This window comes from Coregonus lavaretus, assembly GCF_964263955.1.
Source record: "Coregonus lavaretus genome assembly, contig: HAP1_SCAFFOLD_1501, whole genome shotgun sequence".
Taxonomy (NCBI): Eukaryota; Metazoa; Chordata; class Actinopteri; order Salmoniformes; family Salmonidae; genus Coregonus; species Coregonus lavaretus.
In genome coordinates this window covers 13,564-33,167 of record NW_028157117.1, presented here as the reverse complement: position 1 = coordinate 33,167, position 19,604 = coordinate 13,564, and the positions used below count along the sequence as shown (strand labels likewise).

General features: G+C 42.6%; 1 protein-coding gene across 1 annotated transcript in view; it reads left to right on the top strand.

Moving 5' to 3' along the window:
* The window catches only part of LOC311125793 (uncharacterized protein), a gene marked incomplete at both ends in the record, with an annotated part of 35,425 nt that overhangs the window by 11,755 nt on the left and 4,066 nt on the right, over positions 1-19,604 (top strand). Inside the window, one exon of the mRNA XM_084199827.1 lies at positions 8,863-8,922. Coding sequence (XP_084055953.1) covers positions 8,863-8,922 — 60 coding nt within the window. The remainder of the gene's footprint in view (positions 1-8,862; positions 8,923-19,604) is intronic.

The window sequence follows — 19,604 nt, the reverse complement described above, 5'->3', positions numbered from 1 at the left end:
GCACTGAAGGCTAGCCATTTTGACAGTAGTAGTGAATTGATTGATGAGGCTACCCGCTCTTTTCTTAGTTACGTTCATGGTTATGTTACGTATGACGAAAGCGCGTAAGTGCAAGCCCTCAGAAACCCATAGAGATTGTATTGAAAGCTCTGATATTTGAAAAAAATTGATTTTACATTAGAGGCTATGACAGACTTCTGGGCGATTTTCAACCTGACTGAAATCGGCCCAAAACGGGCGGGGAATTTTGAAGCACGACTTTAGCCTGATTGGACATTTAGTGGCAGATCAGACGTCTAGATTAGAACACTGATAACTACTGTTGCCGTGATATAATTGATTAGAAAAAAAAACCTTCCTTTTCCCGTTTGGCAGTGCGTCGCCCATATCGCCCTAATGAACACACCGCCCCTGCTACAGGATGCAAATTTCTGTTTGAAAAAGTTAGCCTTTACTTTCCTAACTGCTTGTGTATATTGGTTCCTAACTTCCCTGAAAAGTTGCATATCGCGGGGGCTATTTGATGCTAAGGCAGTACGCCACAGGATGTTTTTGTGCTGGTCAAGGGCAGTCAAGTCTGGGGAGAACCAGGGGCTATATCTGTTCTTAGTTCTGTATTTTTTGAATGGGGCATGTTTATTTAAAGATTGAGAGGAAATTACTTTTAAAGAACAACCAGGCATCCTCTACTGACTGAATGAGATCTATTTCCATCCAGGATACCTGGGTCAGGTCAATTAGGAAGGCCTGCTCACTGAAGTGTTTTAGGGAGCGTTTGACAGTGATGAGGGGTGGTCGTTTGACCGCGGACCCGTTACGGACGCAGGCAATAAGGCAGTGATCGCTGAGATCCTGGTTGAAGACAGCGGAGGTGTATTTAGAGGGTAAGTTAGTCAGGATGATATCTATGGGGGTACCCATGTTTACGGATTTAGGGTTGTACCTTGTAGGTTCGTTGATAATTTGTGTGAGATTGAGGGCATCTAGTTTAGATTGTAGGATGGCCGGGGTGTTAAGCATTTCCCAATTTAGGTCACCAAGCAGTACGAACTCTGAGGATAGATGGGGGGCTATCAATTCACATATGGTGTCCAGGGCACAGCTGGGGGCTGAGGGGGGTCTGTAGCAAGCGGCAACAGTGAGAGACTTATTTCTGGAAAGGTGGATTTTTAGAAGTAGAAGCTCAAACTGTTTGGGCACAGACCTGGATAGTATGATAGAGCTCTGCAGGCTATCTCTACAGTAGATTGCAACTCTACCCCCTTTGGCAGTTCTATCTAGACGGAAAATGTTATAGTTGGGAATGGAAATTTCAGAATTTTTGGTGGCCTTCCTAAGCCAGGATTCAGACACTGCTAGAACATCAGGGTTGGCGGAGTGTGCTTACGCAGTGAATAACTCAAACTTAGGGAGGATGCTTCTGATGTTAACTTGCAAAAAACCAAGCCTTTTACAGTTACAGAAGTCAAGAAATGATAGCTCCTGGGGAGTAGGAGTGATACTGGGGGCTGCAGGGCCTAGGTTAACCTCTACATCACCAGAGGAACAGAGGAGGACTAGAATAAGGATACGGCTAAAGGCTTTAAGAACTGGTCTTCTAGTGCGTTGGGTACAGAGAATAAAGGGGGCAGATTTCCGGGCGTTGTAGAAAAGATTCAGGGCATTATGTACAGAAAAGGATATGGAAGGATATGAGTACAGTTGAGGTAAACCTAAGCGCTGGGTAACAATGAAAGAGATAGCATCACTGGAGGCACCGATTGAGCCGGTCTCGGCGTGTATGGGGGGTGGAACAAAGGAACTATTTGAGGCAGTTTGAGAGGGACTTGGGGTTCTACAGTGAAATTGTATAATAAGAACTAACCCAAACAGCAATAGGCAAGGCATATTGACATGGGAGAGAGGCATAAAGCAATCACCGGTGTTATTAGAGAGAGCTAAGACAACAACTGGTAATAGCGATAAAGTTTGGGCTGAGGCTAAACAGAATAAACAGGACAGGGTATCGTGTAAAGGAACAGTCCAGCAGGCATCAGCTGTGCAGCTGAGTGATCATAAGGTCCAGTGAACAGCAATATGTGAGTCCGAGAGCAGTTCAAATTGGTGCTTCAGCACAGCTAGCAGGAAGCACAGTTGTAGTTTGCGTGTGCTAGCGGGCCGGGGCTAGCAGATGGATCTTCGTGGTCGTCGCAACGGGAAGCCTGTTGAAACCACATCAGACGATTTCGTCGGCAAACCAGTCGTGTTGGATCGGTGGGGCTCAGTGTCAACACTAGGAAGTCCCGTCCGGTTGACAGAGAGGTAGATAGCCTGGAGATGGGCCTGAGGCTAGCTCAAGGCTAACTGGTGCTTGCTATGGGGCAATGGTAATTAGCCAACAACAGGTTGCAGCTAGCTGGTTGCGATGATCCGGCGCTAGGGTCCAGTGATTCCGGCAGAAAGTCCGATATGCTCTGGGTCGATAGCACGCTGTGCAGACTGGCCGACGAATTGTCCAGGCTAGAGCTAGAGCTGGCTTGTGGATAGTGTAGGCCACGGACAATGGTGAAGACGCTAACGATGACTAATAGCAAGTATCCATTCAGTAGCAGCTAGACTAGTTTCAGCTTAAGGTTCTTGATGAAAGTTATAAAGAAATAATAGAATCCTTTCCACGTTGGGTGAGGCGGATTGCAGGAAAGTATATTTAGTTAAAGAATGAAAAGTAAAATTGAGAAATATATACAAAATAGACAAAAAAATAAGAAACTGGATATTTACACTAGGACACAGAATAAAACCACGACCGCACTGCTACGCCATCAGTATTCAACATGTGTGACCTACTGTATCACCAATGTTCACGTCAATTTATAAAATACATTTCCTGTCAGAAAATAAATGTTGCTTGAGATTATATCTATACCAATACTATAATATATTATACTACTACTATTATACTACTACTATTATACTATGATTATTATACTATGATTATTATACTACTACTATTATTTTACTACTATTATACTACGACTATTATACTACTACTATTATACTATGATTATTATACTACTACTATTATACTACTACTATTAAAGTACTACCATTATACTACTACTATTAAACTACTGCTATTATACTACTACTATTAAACTACTACTATTATACTACTACTATTAAACTACTACTATTATACTATGACTATTATACTACTACTATTATACTACTACTATTATGTATTTGATAGAAAATGTCAAAGTATTTTCTGGAGATTAAATACTGGCCATTGTTTTTCTGCCAAAATGATATCATAGATATTTATCCATGGATTGAAGAAGAATGTCTGGATTGGTACATATAAAAAAAATGGAACTTGGCAGTGGGTTGGCAGCACACCATTTACAACTACGTGAGTGAACATGTTCTGAAATACTTTTACATGCTGTTTTTTCTGTTTTCATGATTACTTTTACGGTCCGATAATCTCATCCCCAGCCAGCTCTCTATGTCTCTCTGTTTCTCTCTCTCTCTGTGTCTCTCTGTCTGTGTCTCTCTCTGTCTCTGTCTCTCTCTGTGTCTGTGTCTGTGTATGTGTATGTCTCTCTCTCTCTCTCTCCCTCTCCCTCTCCCCCTCTCTCTCTCTCTCTCTCTCTCTCTCTCTCTCTCTCTCTCTCTCTCTCTCTCTCTCGCTCGCTGTCTCTCTCTCTCTCTCTCTCTCTCTCTCTCTCTCTCTCTCTCTCTCTCTCTCTCTCTCTCTCTCCCCCTATCTCTCTGTCTCTCTCTGTCGCTCGCTCTCGCTCGCTCTCTCATTCTTTCTCTCTCTATTTTGTATTGGATGATGTTCAACTCTGATTCTCTGTGTGGTTTATAGGTATTGGATGGATGGGGAGCCTGATAACTTGAATGAGGTGGCTTGTGTTGAGATCTCACAGACAGCAACAGACCCTTTGAAGAGTTGGAAGGATGGACCATGTGTTGAACAACACTGGGTCTGTGAGAAACCGATCACACAATAAGTATTGGTTATCCCTGTGATAGGCTTAAGATGTTTTTTTCTCTCTCTCTCTCGCTCTCTCTCGCTCTCTCTCTCTCTCTCTCTCTCTCTCTCTCTCTCTCTCTCTCTCTCTCTCTCTCTCTCTCTCTCTCTCTCTCTCTCTCATAGTTACTATGTTGATGGTTGGATACAGTGCTGAATGGTGAAGTGATGTTTCCACCTAGTGCAGGGTTCTTCAATTCCGGTCCTGGAGGGCCGAAACACAATTGCACTCACCTGGTGTCCCAGGTCTGAATTAGCCCCTGATTAGAAGGAGAGGATGAAAAACAGAGGTGTTTCGGCCCTCCAGGACCGGAATTGAAGAACCCTGACCTAGTGGTTAAAGAGTCTCAGTGGTCTAAGAAACTCTATCGCAGTGCTAGCTGTGCCACTAGAGATCCTGGTTCAAATCCAGGCTCTGTCGTAGCCGGCCGCGACCGGGAGACCCATGGGGCGGCGCACAATTGGCCCAGCGTCGTCCAGGGTAGGGGAGGGAATGGCCGGCAGGGATGTAGCTCAGTTGGTAAAGCATGGCGTTTGCAACGCCAGGGTTGTGGGTTCGATTCCCATGGGGGGCCAGTATAAAAAAAATATATAATAATAATGTATGTAAGCACTCACTAACTGTAAGTCGCTCTGGATAAGAGAGTCTGCTAAATGACTAAAATGTAAGAGAGAGATTAACTCACCATAGAGGTGAAATAGTGGTTTTATAGACTTGCCTATGGGCTATTTCTCAATTCATCCTTCCTCAATTCCTCCTCACATCCTCTCTCCTTGCTTCCTTCTCAAAATGCATTGGATAATATGGTCCAAGAGGAGGGACCTTGGACATTCTCCTCTAATAGGGTTGAGAAGGAGGAGAGGAATCGATGAAAGACTAATTTAGATAGAGCCTTAGTGTCAGACAGAGCCATAGAGCAGGGTTTCCCAAACTCGGTCCTGGGACCCCCCCTGTGTGCACGTTTATTTTTTTGCCCTAGCACTACACAGCTGATTCAAATAATCAAACTGGATGATGAGTTGGTTATTTGAATCAGCTGTGTAGTGCTAGGGCAAAAACCAAAATGTACATCCAATAGTGTATTTACCTCACTTTGTGCATGGGGAAGTTGTCATGCTGAAACAGGAAAGGGCCTTCCCCAAACTGTTGCCACAAAGTTGGAAGTACAGAATCGTTTCGAATGTCATTGTATGTTGTAGTGTTAAGATTCCCCTTCACTAGCCCGGACCAAGAAAAACAGCCCCAGACCCTTATTCCTCATCCACCAAACTTTACAGTTGACACTATGCATTGGGGCAGGTAGCATTCTCCTGGCATCCGCCAAACCCAGATTCATCTGTCGGACTGCCAGATGGTGAAGCATGATTCATCAATCCAGAGAACGCGATTCCAAAGCTCCATAGTCCATTGGCGGCGAGCTTTACACCACTCCAGCCTACGCTTGACATTGACCATAGTGATCTTAGGCTTGTGTGCGGCTGCTTGGCCATGGAAGCCCATTTCATGAAGCTCCCGATGAACAGTTATTGTGCTGACGTTGCTTCTAGAGGCAGTTTGGAACTTGGTAGTGAGTGTTGCAACTGAGGACAGACGATTTTTACGCGCTATGCGATTCGGCACTCAGTGGTCCTGTGAGCTTGTGTGGCCTACCACTTCGCGGCTGAGCCGTTATTGCTCCTAGACATTTCCACTTCACAATAACAGCACTTACAGTTGACCGGGGCAACTCTAGTAGGGCAGAAATGTCACAAACTGACTTGTTGGAAAGTTGGCATCCTGTGACGGTGCCACGTTAAAAGTCACTGAGCTCTTGAGTAAGGCCATTCTACTGCCAATGTTTGTCTATGGAGATTGCATGGCTGTGTGCTCGATTTTATACACCTGTCAGCAACGGGTGTGGCTGAAATATCAAAATCCACTAATTTGAAGGGGTGTCCACATACTTTTATATATATAGTGTATGTTTAAAACAGATGTGCACGGTGGGAAACAAACATGTTTCCATTTGAAGCTAAAGTGGGGGGAGTCACGTGGTGGCCAGTGATGTGTTGATTTGACAGTTTCTCATCAGTTAAAACGCTGTCACTTACAGTAAGGGACAGGAACAGACATAGGGCAGAGGTAACGATATCACAAGAACCTGGATAGATTTAACACAGACCTGTTGACAGAAAACACAGTACGTTGTTGGAGATATCTGAGGCCATCGATGCTCAGCCAGATATGACCAAAAGGTTTGACAGAGGTGAGATGGAGGAGAGGATTGTGGATATCTACGTCAGTGCAGACACCCTGAGAGACGGTGAGACCAGCACCAAGAGAGAAGAGACAGCAGACACTGCTCCCAATAATGGACCAGGAGACCAGTCGTCAGGAAACAGCCACACAGTCTCTCTCACATGCACACACACACAGAAATGTCCATGCACACACACACATGCACGCACAAGACAAAACACGTGCTCGCGCACACATGCACACATTGTTGTTGCAGATAACAAGGCCTCAAAGAACTCAACTGCAGAGAGAGACCATCTACAGACAAGATACATGTTATTTAACATCACCATGACAACATAATGTAACACATAAAGCAGCCATCAGTGCACACAACTTCCTCCTTCATTCTCACACACGCCCACGCTGTAGGTCCTAGATTCAGTCTGCAGTGCAGAAGATCAGCGCTATAGTGGAATTGAAATTCAAAGGCAATGTTCCCACCTTTGCGGAGACTGCATTCACGGTAAACTCTGCATATGTCAGCTCAATTGAAAATGAACTTTACATTTCAATAGCGCTATAGCGCAGATCTTCTCCTCTACGGATTGAATCTAGGTCTCACTGTCAGAGTGAGCCACAGCAGAGGAAGAAGAAAATTAAGGTAATGATGACGGAGAGAGAGAACATAAAGAGAAATGTTTTTATAGTTAAGATTTAGAGGACAGTATGTATGTAAACATATTGTAATCTGTCAAATGTTTGTATTCATAGTTTCTTAGCAACATGACATGTAATTTGCCATGTAGTCTTATGATTAGTTTTTTTCTTCATTTTTTTCATGATCAATTAATAGCATCAATGTCTTTAATAAGAAGAAGAACAAATCCCCAGATGTAGTAATAAAGGAACAATGTCCTCTGAGTCTACCAGCTTCCTGATTGAATGTAATTGGATACTTTAAACAGAGTTAGACAGAGACAGAAGGCAGAAAAGTATTGAGAGGGCACACATGCACACGCACACACACGCACACACGCACGCACGCACACACACACACACACACACACACACACTCGACCCAAATTAATAAACAAACTACACAGCATCAGATTAGTTAATTTATTCAAATATGACTTGTGTTAGGGTTGACAAATCACTTACATTTCTAGGACAAAAACACAGAACAGAATGATCAAAGATGAAGAGGACGTTACACCAAACTGTCTGGTCTACAAGCCTTCATCACAAATGCACCCTGTTTCCCTCTGTAGTGCACTATATAGAGAATAGGATGCCATTTTGGATGCAACCCAAGTCTCCTTCCTATTGGTGGAACCGGGGCACAGAAGGCTTTGGTCCAAATGACTGCACTATATAATAAATAGGGTGCCATTTGGGATGCATTCTAGCAGCTTCTCTTCTCTTTCTTTCAGCCCGCTCCAATGAAGAGTTAGAGGACAAGCATGGCTGGAGGGAGGTTACACCATGTTCCTCACACCAGTTAATTTCAATCCATGACACTTCAGGAGAACGGTAGAGAATCTCAATTTAGCCCCTGTGTGTACCCCAGTGTAGTCTGCTGAGGGGAGAACGAATCATAATAATGGCTGGAATGGAGCCAATGGAATGGTATCAACCACATGGGGGACTACTAAGCTATATGGAATTGTTTTAAGAAGGTCGTACCGATAATCATTTTGCTTTTTGATTTCAAATTTTCAAGGAAGTTTGTTCTGAAGTGTCTGTCCTATATCTGAGAGATATAAGCAAGATCAGGAAATATTTATTATTTATTTTTACATGTTCAGTGCATTCGGAAAGTATTCAGACCCCTTCACTTTTTCCAAATTTTGTTAAGTTACAGCCTTATTCTAAAATTGATTACATTATATATTTGTTTCATCAATCTACACACAATACCCCATAATGACAAAGCAAAAACATGTTTTTAGATATCTTTGCAAATGTATTAAAAATGAACAAAAAACAGAAATACCTTATTTACATAAGTAGTATGACCCTTTGCTATGAGACTTGAAATTGAGCTCAGGTGCATCCTGTTTCCATTGATAATCCTTGAGATGTATCTACAACTTGATAGAAGTCCACCTGTTGTAAACTCAGTTGACTGGACATGATTTGGAAAGGCACACACCTGTCTATATAAGGTCCCACAGTTGAGAGTTCATGTCAGAGCAAAGACCAAGCCGTGAGGTCGAAGGAATTGTCCGTAGAGCTCCGAGACAGGATTGTGTCGAGGCACGGATCTGGGGAAGGGTACCAAAACATTCTACAGCATTGAAGGTCCCCAAGAACACAGTGGCCTCCATCATTCTTAAATGGAATAATGTTTGAACAACCATGACTCTTCCTAGAGCTTGCAGCCCAGCCAAATTGAGCAATCGGGGGAGAAGGGCCTTGGTCAGGGAGGTGACCAAGAATCTGATGGTCACTCTGACAGAGCTCCAGAGTTCCTTGGTGGAGATGGGAAAACCTGCAGCAAATTAAACACACACATTACAGGTGAGATTACCCTGTAGTACTGTAGCTTTATTTATCCCAATTATGGATTATGCAGTAAAACACATTACCAAAGTTCTTACTTGAATAATTTGTGATTCAGTTCATGTTCAGTGGTGGAAGAGACCCTCTGGAGTTGCTGCAGTGTGTCTGGGGCTGCTGTGTGTTCTCCTACTGGCTGGGATCATAGGCCTGTCTGTCTACTGTAAGTTTAGTATGTTGTCAAAGAGACTTCAGTAGCCTACTTAATCATACTTAATCATCAATGGTGTGGTAGTTACATGTTTGATTCACTTTACCCTTTTACAGATGGTGTCATTGGTCATCATGACTCAGCAGATAGAGACCAGCTACAGACCAGCTACAACAACCTGACTGAAGAGAGAGACCAGCTACAGACCAGCTACAACAACCTGACTGCACAGAGAGACCAGCTACAGACCAGTTATAACAACCTGACTAATGAGAGAGACCAGCTACAGACTGAGAGAGAGATTCTTAACAGGAGGCTTACCAATCTCAGTGAGTAAACCTACAGTAATACATTATTATTAATCCCACACACTTTATAGTGTGTCTGTATTCTTTCATTAAGTGTTTAGTGTGATAAGTTGAAGGAAATTCATGTTTCCATCTTGTAGAACAAACCTGTATTGAAGGCTGGCAGAAGTTTGAATCCATTTGGTACTTCCTGTCTACCGAGACTAAAACCTGGAACGAGAGCAGAGATGACTGTATGGAAAGAGGAGCAGACCTGGTGATCATAAACAGTGATGAGGAACAGGTGAGAGAGAGAGAGAGAGAGAGAGAGAGAGAGAGAGAGAGAGAGAGAGAGAGAGAGAGAGAGAGAGAGAGAGAGAGAGAGAGAGAGAGAGAGAGAGAGAGAGAGAGAGAGAGAGAATATGGGTGACAGTGTACAGGGGGTAGATATGATCAAACATGTAAATATATACAGTACCAGTCAAGAGTTTGGACACACCTACTCATTCCATGGTTATCTTTATTTTTTACTATTTTCTGAATTGTAGTATAATAGTGAAGACATCACACTATGAAATAACACATATGGAATCATGTGGTAACCAAAAAAGTGTTAAACAAATTCAAATATATGTTATATTTGAGATTCTTCAAATAGCCACCCTTTGCCTTGATGACAGCTTTGCACACTCTTGGCATCCTCTCAGTCAGCTTCACCTGGAATGCTTTTCCAACAGTCTTGAAGGAGTTCCCACATATGCTGAGCACTTGTTGGCTGCTTTTCCTTCATTCTGCGGTCCGACTCTACCCAAACCATCTCAATTGGGTTGCGGTCTGGGGATTTTGGAGGCCAGGTCATCTTATGCAGCACTCCATCACTCTCCTTCTTGGTAAAATAGCCCTTACACAGCCTGGAGGTGTGTTGGGTCATTGTCCTGTTGATAAACAAATGATAGTCCCACTAAGCCCAAACCAGATGGGGTGGCGTATCGCTGCAGAATGCTGTGGTAGCCATGCTGGTTAAGTGTGCCTTGAATTCTAAATAAATCACAGACAGTGTCAACAGCAAAGCACCCCGCCACACCATAACACCTCCTCCTCCATGCTTTACGGTGGGAACAACACATGTGGAGATCATCCGTTCACCCACACCACGTCTCACAAAGACACAGTGGTTGGAACCAAGAATCTCGAAATTGGACTCCAGACCAAAGGACAAATTTCCACCGGTCTAATGTCCATTGCTCGTTTCTTGGCCCAAGCAGGTCTCTTAAACTTATTGGGGTCCTTTAGTAGTGGTTTCTTTGCAGCAATTCGACCATGAAGGCCTGATTCACACAGTCCCTTCTGAACAGTTGATGTTGAGATGTGTCTGTGACGCATTTATTTGGGCTGCAATTTCTGAGGCTGGTAACTCTAATTAAGTTATCCTCTGCAGCAGAGATAAATCTGGATCTTCCTTTCCTGTGGCGGTCCTCATGAGAGCCAGTTTCATCATAGCGCTTGATGGTTTTTGCGATTGCACTTGAAGAAACTTTCAAAGTTCTTGAAATGTTCTGTATTGACTGACCTTCATGTGTTAAAGTAATGATGGACTGTAGCTTCTCTTTGCTTATTTGAGCTGTTCTTGCCATAATATGGACTTGATCTTTAACCAAATAGGGCTATCTTCTGTATACCCCCCCAACATTGTCACAACACAACTGACTGGCTCGAACGCATTAAGAAGGAATGAAATTCCACAAATTAACTTTTAACAAGGCACAACCGTTAATTGAAATGCATTCCAGGTGCCTACCTCATGAAGCTGGTTGAGAGAATGCCAAGAGTGTGCAAAATTGTCATCAAGGCAAATGGTGGCTATTTGAAAAATGTCAAATATAAAATATATTTTGATTTGTTTAACACTTCTTAGTTACTACATGAGTCCATATGTCTTCACTATTGTTCTACAATGTAAACAAATAGTAAAAATGAAGAAAAAGCCTTGAATGAGTAGGTGTTCTAAAACTTTCGGCTGGTAGTGTGTATATATTTATCTTTCTCAACAACAGACATTTCTCTTCAACCTCAAGAAGAGTGTCTGGATTGGTCTGACTGACTCTGTTAATGAGGGGACCTGGAAATGGTTGGACGGCAGACTACTGTCCACAGGGTGAGAGATGATAACTAATCTGTCAATAAGACTCCATTCAACCTTTTTCTATACATGTTACTGTCAATGATGATAGCAGCCAACAAAGTTAACTTTAAGCTGAAAAATGCCTGTATATTATTTAGGATTGTGATGTTCTAACTGTGATGTCTGACTGTTTTTAACCCTGTAGGTACTGGTATTAACCATGATATCTGACTGTTTTTAACCCTGTAGGTACTGGTATGACAAACAGCCTGATAATGCAGGTCCTACTGGGGGTGAGGACTGTGTTGAGATACACAAATATTGGCGTCCTCTAAAGGCATGGAATGACATGCCATGTGACAGCAAACTCAACTGGATTTGTGAGATAAGGGTTTAACATCACCATGACAACATACTGTAACACGTACAGTGTCGTAGCAATATTTGACTAAAAAATAGTCAACTCAAAAATATCTCTCAAGAGACTGGAGCTTGTGAATCCAGAAATTAGACTTTATTATTGCGTAACAAAGCCGAGCCACTCCATGGAACGGCTGTCTCTCTTTGGCTTAGAGATCTCTTATATACACACACAAATGCACAGACATGTATACATAGCTTACAAAGCTACTCCCCTTAAGATCAATGATTAACATCTTTAGCTGCCACGCCACTATTATCTTTGAAAGTCCAATAACACATGTTGTTTATTCCAAAAGGCCATGGGCGCTTTTGCCTCTTTCCCTTATCTCATTTTATTGGTGGCATGGCTCAGACACTTTTAAAAAATAAAATACATACATTCATTAAAGCATGTTTACACATTGTATTGACTATATTCCCTATTTAGACATGCATCTGGACTTATAAAATGTCAATCATGTTGACTATATTTTATCTTTGACATTTCCCAACATTTTCCTTAATGATACATAAAATATTACCATAACAGTAGCCTACAGTGCACACAACGGATGCGAGGAGGAATTGAGGAAGGATGAATTGAGAAAGAGCCCATATGTAAGTCTGTAATACCACTAGTTCCACTCTATGGTGAGTTTAATCTGTCAGTTCAACCACTAGGTGGAATCATCACTTAACCATTCAGCACTGTATCCAACCATCAACATGAGAGAGAGAGCGAGAGAGAGAGAGAGTTACTGTGGGTTATTGTTACACCACTTTCTCACAGATCCAGTTATGATTTTTGTAATATTTGTCATAATTCCATGTCTTTACAGCGTCATCTTGTCCATAGTATCTCAACAAAGTCCTCCTGCCCAGAAAACTGACCACCATTATCAGGCTGTCCTGCCCCCCAGTACCTAAACAACACAGAGAACCAGACAGTCAGACACTGTTGTACAAACATCCTTATAGACATATGTTTTTTTCAGCTGTAAAGACACTCTCTAAGATGAGCATACCATTATCAACACGTATTATTTATTTTTTTACTCTTTCCATTACATTTTCAAATAGTAATTGGCTTCTATGATGCTTCTATAGAGTCTAAACATATATTTTTAGGAACATGATTGGAAGCTCTCTTTCTCTCTCGTTGTTTATCTGGTAGTCTAGTAATTATTATGTTGATGGTTGGATACAGTGAGAAGGAGGAGAGGAGATAGGAGGAGAGGAGATAGGAGGAGAGGAGATGGGAGAAGAGGAGATAGGGGGAGATAGGAGGAGAGGAGATGGGAGGAGAGGAGATAGGAGGAGAGGAGATAGGAGGAGAGGAGATGGGAGGAGAGGAGATGGGAGGAGAGGAGATAGGAGGAGAGGAGATGGGAAGAGAGGAGATAAGATGAGAGGAGATAGGAGGAGAGTAATCTAGGAAAGACTAATTGAGATAGAGCCTTAGTGTCAGAGAGACATAGAGGAAGAAGTAGAACATTAAGAGAATGAGGAAGAGAGAAACAATAAGACAAATAGTAGTTGTGTTTAGATTTAGAGGAGAGGATGTAGACGTACTGTACTCTGGAAAATGACTCTTCATTATTTTATTACAAACATGTCATGTGATTTGACATAGGTTGAGGCTAAGTAAAAAAAATATTTAAAAAAACGATGCTAATGACAACCTTCACTGTACAAGGGACAACGTGTAGTTGACCAATGGTAACACACTGCACCATGCACCAGTGGACCTGCCTGCTACATACCCACTCACTCATGCATGGTGTCTAATGGGGTCTCCACACGCTCCCTCTCTGTTCTCTGTCTGTGGCCCACAGCAGGTGACAGGATGTTTCAATGTTCTATCCACCAATAAGAAGGATACTTGATATGTGTCCATAATGGCACCATATTCTCTATATAGTGCACTACATAGGGAAATAGGGTGTCCTTAGGGACGCAAGCTTGTAGACCAGACAGTTGTTTGTGATGTCCTCTCCATCCCCTGTTCATTCTCTTCCGTGACATCTTTCTTTCTATTTGAATGTTTTTGGAAGGTTACTTTCATTCAGTACTGTATCCAACCATCAACATCACTGCTAAACGACCAAATAAAGAGAGAGATAGAGAGAGAGAGAGGGAGAGAGAGAGAGAGAGAGAGAGAGAGAGAGAGAGAGAGAGAGAGAGAGAGAGAGAGAGAGAGAGCGCGAGAGAGAGAGAGAGAGCGAGAGAGAGAGAGAGAGAGAGAGAGAGAGAGAGAGAGAGAGAGAGAGAGAGAGAGATGTATAGCCTACATGCAATGCTACATAGTGAACTATAAATCTTAACATTGACAATGGCTATTGAGTGATATATATGAATATACAGCGCATTCGGAAAGTATTCAAATTTTCCAAATGTTGTTCCGTTACAGCCTTATTCTAAAATGGATTTTAAAAAATGTTTTATCAAGACTCTACAGGCTGGGTGCTGTGTGTTCTACAAGTCACTCTCAACATCTCTATGAGGCTGGCTTTTTGTGAGTGAGACTGTATCCCAAATTGTAAATGTTTTACATTTTAGTAATTTAGCAGACGCTCTTATCCAGAGCGACTTACAGTTAGTGAGTGCATATATTTTCATACTGGCCCCCCATGGGAAACGAACCCACAACCCTGGCATTGCAAGCGCCACGCTCTAACAACTGAGCTACAGGCGACTATGCCCTATTTCCTAGTAGACAACGTCCATAGAGAATTGAGATCTAGGATCAACTTCCCTCCCCCAATCCTAACCTTAACCATTTAGTGGGGGAAATGCAAAACTGACCCAAGATCAGCGTCTAGGGGAAACATCACTGACTCCATATTTATTATTTTAGCCTGCTCCACTAAAGAGAGAGACCAATTAGAGGCCTGTTACAACACAACCGGCCTGGCACAAGACAGAGACCAGCCAGATACCAGTAGTGGTATCACTGACCTGTGTACAGAGAGAGACCAGCCAGATACCAGTAGTGGTATCACTGACCTGTGTACAGACAGAGACCAGCCAGATACCAGTAGTGGTATCACTGACCTGTGTACAGACAGAGACCAGCCAGATACCAGTAGTGGTATCACTGACCTGTGTACAGAGAGAGACCAGCCAGATACCAGTAGTGGTATCACTGACCTGTGTACAGACAGAGACCAGCCAGATACCAGTAGTGGTATCACTGACCTGTGTACAGACAGAGACCAGCTGCTGAAGGAGAGAGACCAGTGCCGGCAGAACAGAAACCAGCTAGAGAGTGAGAGAGACCAGTTACTGAGTGAGAGAGACCAGTTACAGAGGGAGAGAGACCAGTTACTGAGGGAGAGAGGCTAGTTACTGAGGGACAGAGACCAGTTACTTTGTGTGAGAGACCAGTTACTGAGGGACAGTGACCAGTTACTGAGGGACAGAGACCAGTTACTGAGGGACAGAGACCAGTTATTGAGGGCGAGAGACCAGTTATTGAGGGAGAGAGACCAGTTACTGAGGGAGAGAGACCAGTTACTGAGGGAGAGAGACCAGTTACTGAGGGACAGAGACCAGTTACTGAGGGACAGAGACCAGTTACTGAGGGAGAGAGACTAGTTACTGAGGGAGAGAGACCAGTTACTGAGGGAGAGAGACCAGTTACTGAGGGACAGAGACCAGTTACTGAGGGACAGAGACCAGTTACTGAGGGAGAGAGACCAGTTACTGAGGGAGAGAGACCAGTTACTGAGGGGGAGAGGGTCAGGGTCAGTGTTCTGACCAATGAGAAGGTAGAGCTGGAGAAGAGGCTCTCTGAGTGTGGAAAGTAGTCAACTCAGTCACTAGGACTGCATCCCTCTTCTCTACCCTTCCTTCTCCTGAAGTGTGCACTTGCAGTGTGCACTTAGACATCGGCTGCATTCCGATTCTCTACCCTTATCCAGAAGTGTGCATTGGATTGGTGCAAGCATGGCTGGAGGGAGTTTCCACCATATTCCTCAATCTAGTTCATTTAAATTCCTGAGGGGGAATGCAAACTTTGGGAGAAGTGTAGAGAATCAGAATTTTTCCAAAGTCCACCCCAGTCGTGGATTTGGCAACAGTTAATTCCAACGTTAGAATATGTTGTTCAATACGTGAAGCATACAGTATATTTCTCCAAGAGAGCTAAACAGTTGTTTGAAAATCAGGAAAACCTGTCCTGAAGGAAACCAGTCCCAATAATCTCTACTTTCTCCAGATGTGTGCACTTGTTCACTTCCCTTCATGATATGAATGGAAATGACTGGTATATGGTAATTCCCTGTAGTGCCCATCCCTACACCAACCAATAATTTTAGATTGCCACTAACAGTATAACCTTGCAGAGTATAACTTCCTGCTAGAGGTACCTGGAGGAGGAGCACATTAGACCAACTTCTCAACTACTTGTCAGTACAGTTAGAATCATACAGTAGTTATTACATTGAGGAGTCAGTTAGAAAGGTAAACATACAGTAGATATTACCATTAGGAGTCAGTTAAAAAAGTAATCATACAGTAGATATTACCATTAGGAGTCAGTTAGAAAGGTAATCATACTGTAGATATTACCATTAGGAGTCAGTTAGAAATGTAATCATACAGTAGATATTACCATTAGGAGTCAGTTAGAAGGGTAATCATACAATAGATATTACCATTATGAGTCAGTTAGAAAGGTAATCATACAGTAGATATTACTATTAGGAGTCAGTTAGAAAGGTAATCATTCAGTAGATATTACCATTAGGAGTCAGTTAAAAAAGTAATCATACAGTAGATATTACCATTAGGAATCAGTTAGAAAGGTAATCATACAGTAGATATTACCATTAGGAATCAGTTAGAAAGGTAATCATACAGTTAGCAATCACTGCACCTCAGGCAGATTACACACACACACACACACACACACACACACACACACACACACACACACACACACACACACACACACACATTTACACAAACACATTACTAATACACTGACAAATGCAAACTGATAGCAAGTCCCAGTGGAAGCGTTTAAAAAAATGTTTTACCTTCAATTATGCAAATAGATGTACGCTTTAAGTGTATTCAGAGATATTAAAGAGGCAATCTCCTTATCAACCTAAACAGAGCGTTGAACCCGACACTGATTTGGTAAAAGGCTCAGGAATAGGGCTGGAGAAATGTAACCACTCCTAAATTCATAGACAGATCTATGGATGCAAGAAAACGATCATCGATCAGATCAACATTATAGTTTTAACAATGTTTTAAGGCTATACAGTGGGGAAAAAAAGTATTTAGTCAGCCACCAATTGTGCAAGTTCTCCCACTTAAAAAGATGAGAGAGGCCTGTAATTTTCATCATAGGTACACGTCAACTATGACAGACAAACTGAGGAAAAAAAATCCAGAAAATCACATTGTAGGATTTTTAATGAATTTATTTGCAAATTATGGTGGAAAATAAGTATTTGGTCACCTACAAACAAGCAACATTTCTGTCTCTCACAGACCTGTAATTTCTTCTTTAAGAGGCTCCTCTGTCCTCCACACGTTACCTGTATTAATGGCACCTGTTTGAACTTGTTATCAGTATAAAAGACACCTGTCCACAACCTCAAACAGTCACACTCCAAACTCCACTATAGCCAAGACCAAAGAGCTGTCAAAGGACACCAGAAACAAAATTGTAGACCTGCACCAGGCTGGGAAGACTGAATCTGCAATAGGTAAGCAGCTTGGTTTGAAGAAATCAACTTGGGAGCAATTATTAGGAAATGGAAGACATACAAGACCACTGATAATCTCCCTCGATATGGGGCTCCACGCAAGATCTCACCCCGTGGGGTCAAAATGTTCACAAGAACGGTGAGCAAAAATCCCAGAACCACACGGGGGGACGTAGTGAATGACCTGCAGAGAGCTGGGACCAAAGTAACAAAGCCTACCATCAGTAACACATTACGCCGCCAGGGACTCAAATCCTGCAGTGCCAGACATGTCCCCCTGCTTAAGCCAGTACATGTCCAGGCCCGTCTGAAGTTTGCTAGAGTGCATTTGGATGATCCAGAAGAGGATTGGGAGAATGTCATATGGTCAGATGAAACCAAAATAGAACTTTTTGGTAAAAACTCAACTCGTCGTGTTTGGAGGACAAAGAATGCTGAGTTGCATCCAAAGAACACCATACCTACTTTGAAGCATGGGGGTGGAAACATCATGCTTTGGGGCTGTTTTTCTGCAAAGGGACCAGGACGACTGATCTGTGTAAAGGAAAGAATGAATGGGGCCATGTATCGTGAGATTTTGAGTGAAAACCTCCTTCCATCAGCAAGGGCATTGAAGATGAAACGTGGCTGGGTCTTTCAACATGACAATGATCCCAAACACACCGCCCGGGCAACGAAGGAGTGGCTTCGTAAGCCATTTCAAGGTCCTGGAGTGGCCTAGCCAGTCTCCAGATCTCAACCCCATAGAAAATCTTTGGAGGGAGTTGAAAGTCCGTGTTGCCCAGCGACAGCCCCAAAACATCACTGCTCTAGAGGAGATCTGCATGGAGGAATGGGCCAAAGTACCAGAAACAGTGTGTGAAAACCTTGTGAAGACTTACAGAAAACGTTTGACCTGTGTCATTGCCAACAAAGGGTATGTAACAAAGTATTGAGAAACTTTTGTTATTGACCAAATACTTATTTTCCACCATAATTTGAAAATAAATTCATTAAAAATCCTACAATGTGATTTTCAGGATTTTTTTTCTCATTTTGTCTGTCATAGTTGACGTGTACCTATGATGAAAATTACAGGCCTCTCTCATCTTTTTAAGTGGGAGAACTTGCACAATTGGTGGCTGACTAAATACTTTTTTTCCCCACTGTACATACAGCATTATCAATAGGAATGGAGATACTTTGACTCCAGTTTCTACTTTCTCTCCACCGAGAATAAACCTGGGCTTCCTCCATCCTTCCACCATTTTAAAGTAGTCAAAGTAGTCAACTGGGTGGGGTTTCCTATGGGGTTGTAGCCTCCATGGCGTTGCCCGTACTGTCACAGACCCTATAAGGGTACAGATATAAAGATGAGTCCTCTATCTATCTCTATGGGTCAAGGTTACAGTAATAGAAGGAAGAAACTGAGCTTGTAGAAAATAGCCAGTAGGGGGAGACAAACACTTATAAAAGTAGGTATTATACACAACATGAGGGACTTTTCTGACCAGCATCTCATTGACAAGCAGATTACAGACAAAACCTAAAACTGACCCTTATCTTAACCCTAACCTGCACCTAATTTTAACTAATTCAGAAACTGACCAGATTATATAAATGTATGATTAAATAAAACGATGTTCTTGAAGACCCATGGGGCGGCGCACAATTGGCCCAGCGTCGTCCAGGGTAGGGGAGGGAATGGCCGGCAGGGATGTAGCTCAGTTGGTAGAGCATGGCGTTTGCAACGCCAGGGTTGTGGGTTCGTTTCCCACGGGGGGCCAGTATGAAAAAAATAATAATGTATGCACTCACTAACTGTAAGTCGCTCTGGATAAGAGCGTCTGCTAAATGACTAAAATGTAAATGTATGTAAGTTTAAATGAAGCCTTTTTCTTTACAGATGTCCTGTTGTAGCTGGAGTGACCTTCTATCCATGGATGAAAAGTGGTCTGTGTTTTTAGGACAGAATGTGAATAATGACATTAAGGGTATGTCTCAATCGGCACCCTATTCCCTGTATAGTGCACTACTTTTGACCAGGGAACATCACTATTTAGGAAATAGGGGGCCATTTGGGACACAGTAAGTTTAGGGAAATTATTGCTGGAACACCTATTGTATTGTAATTTCAGT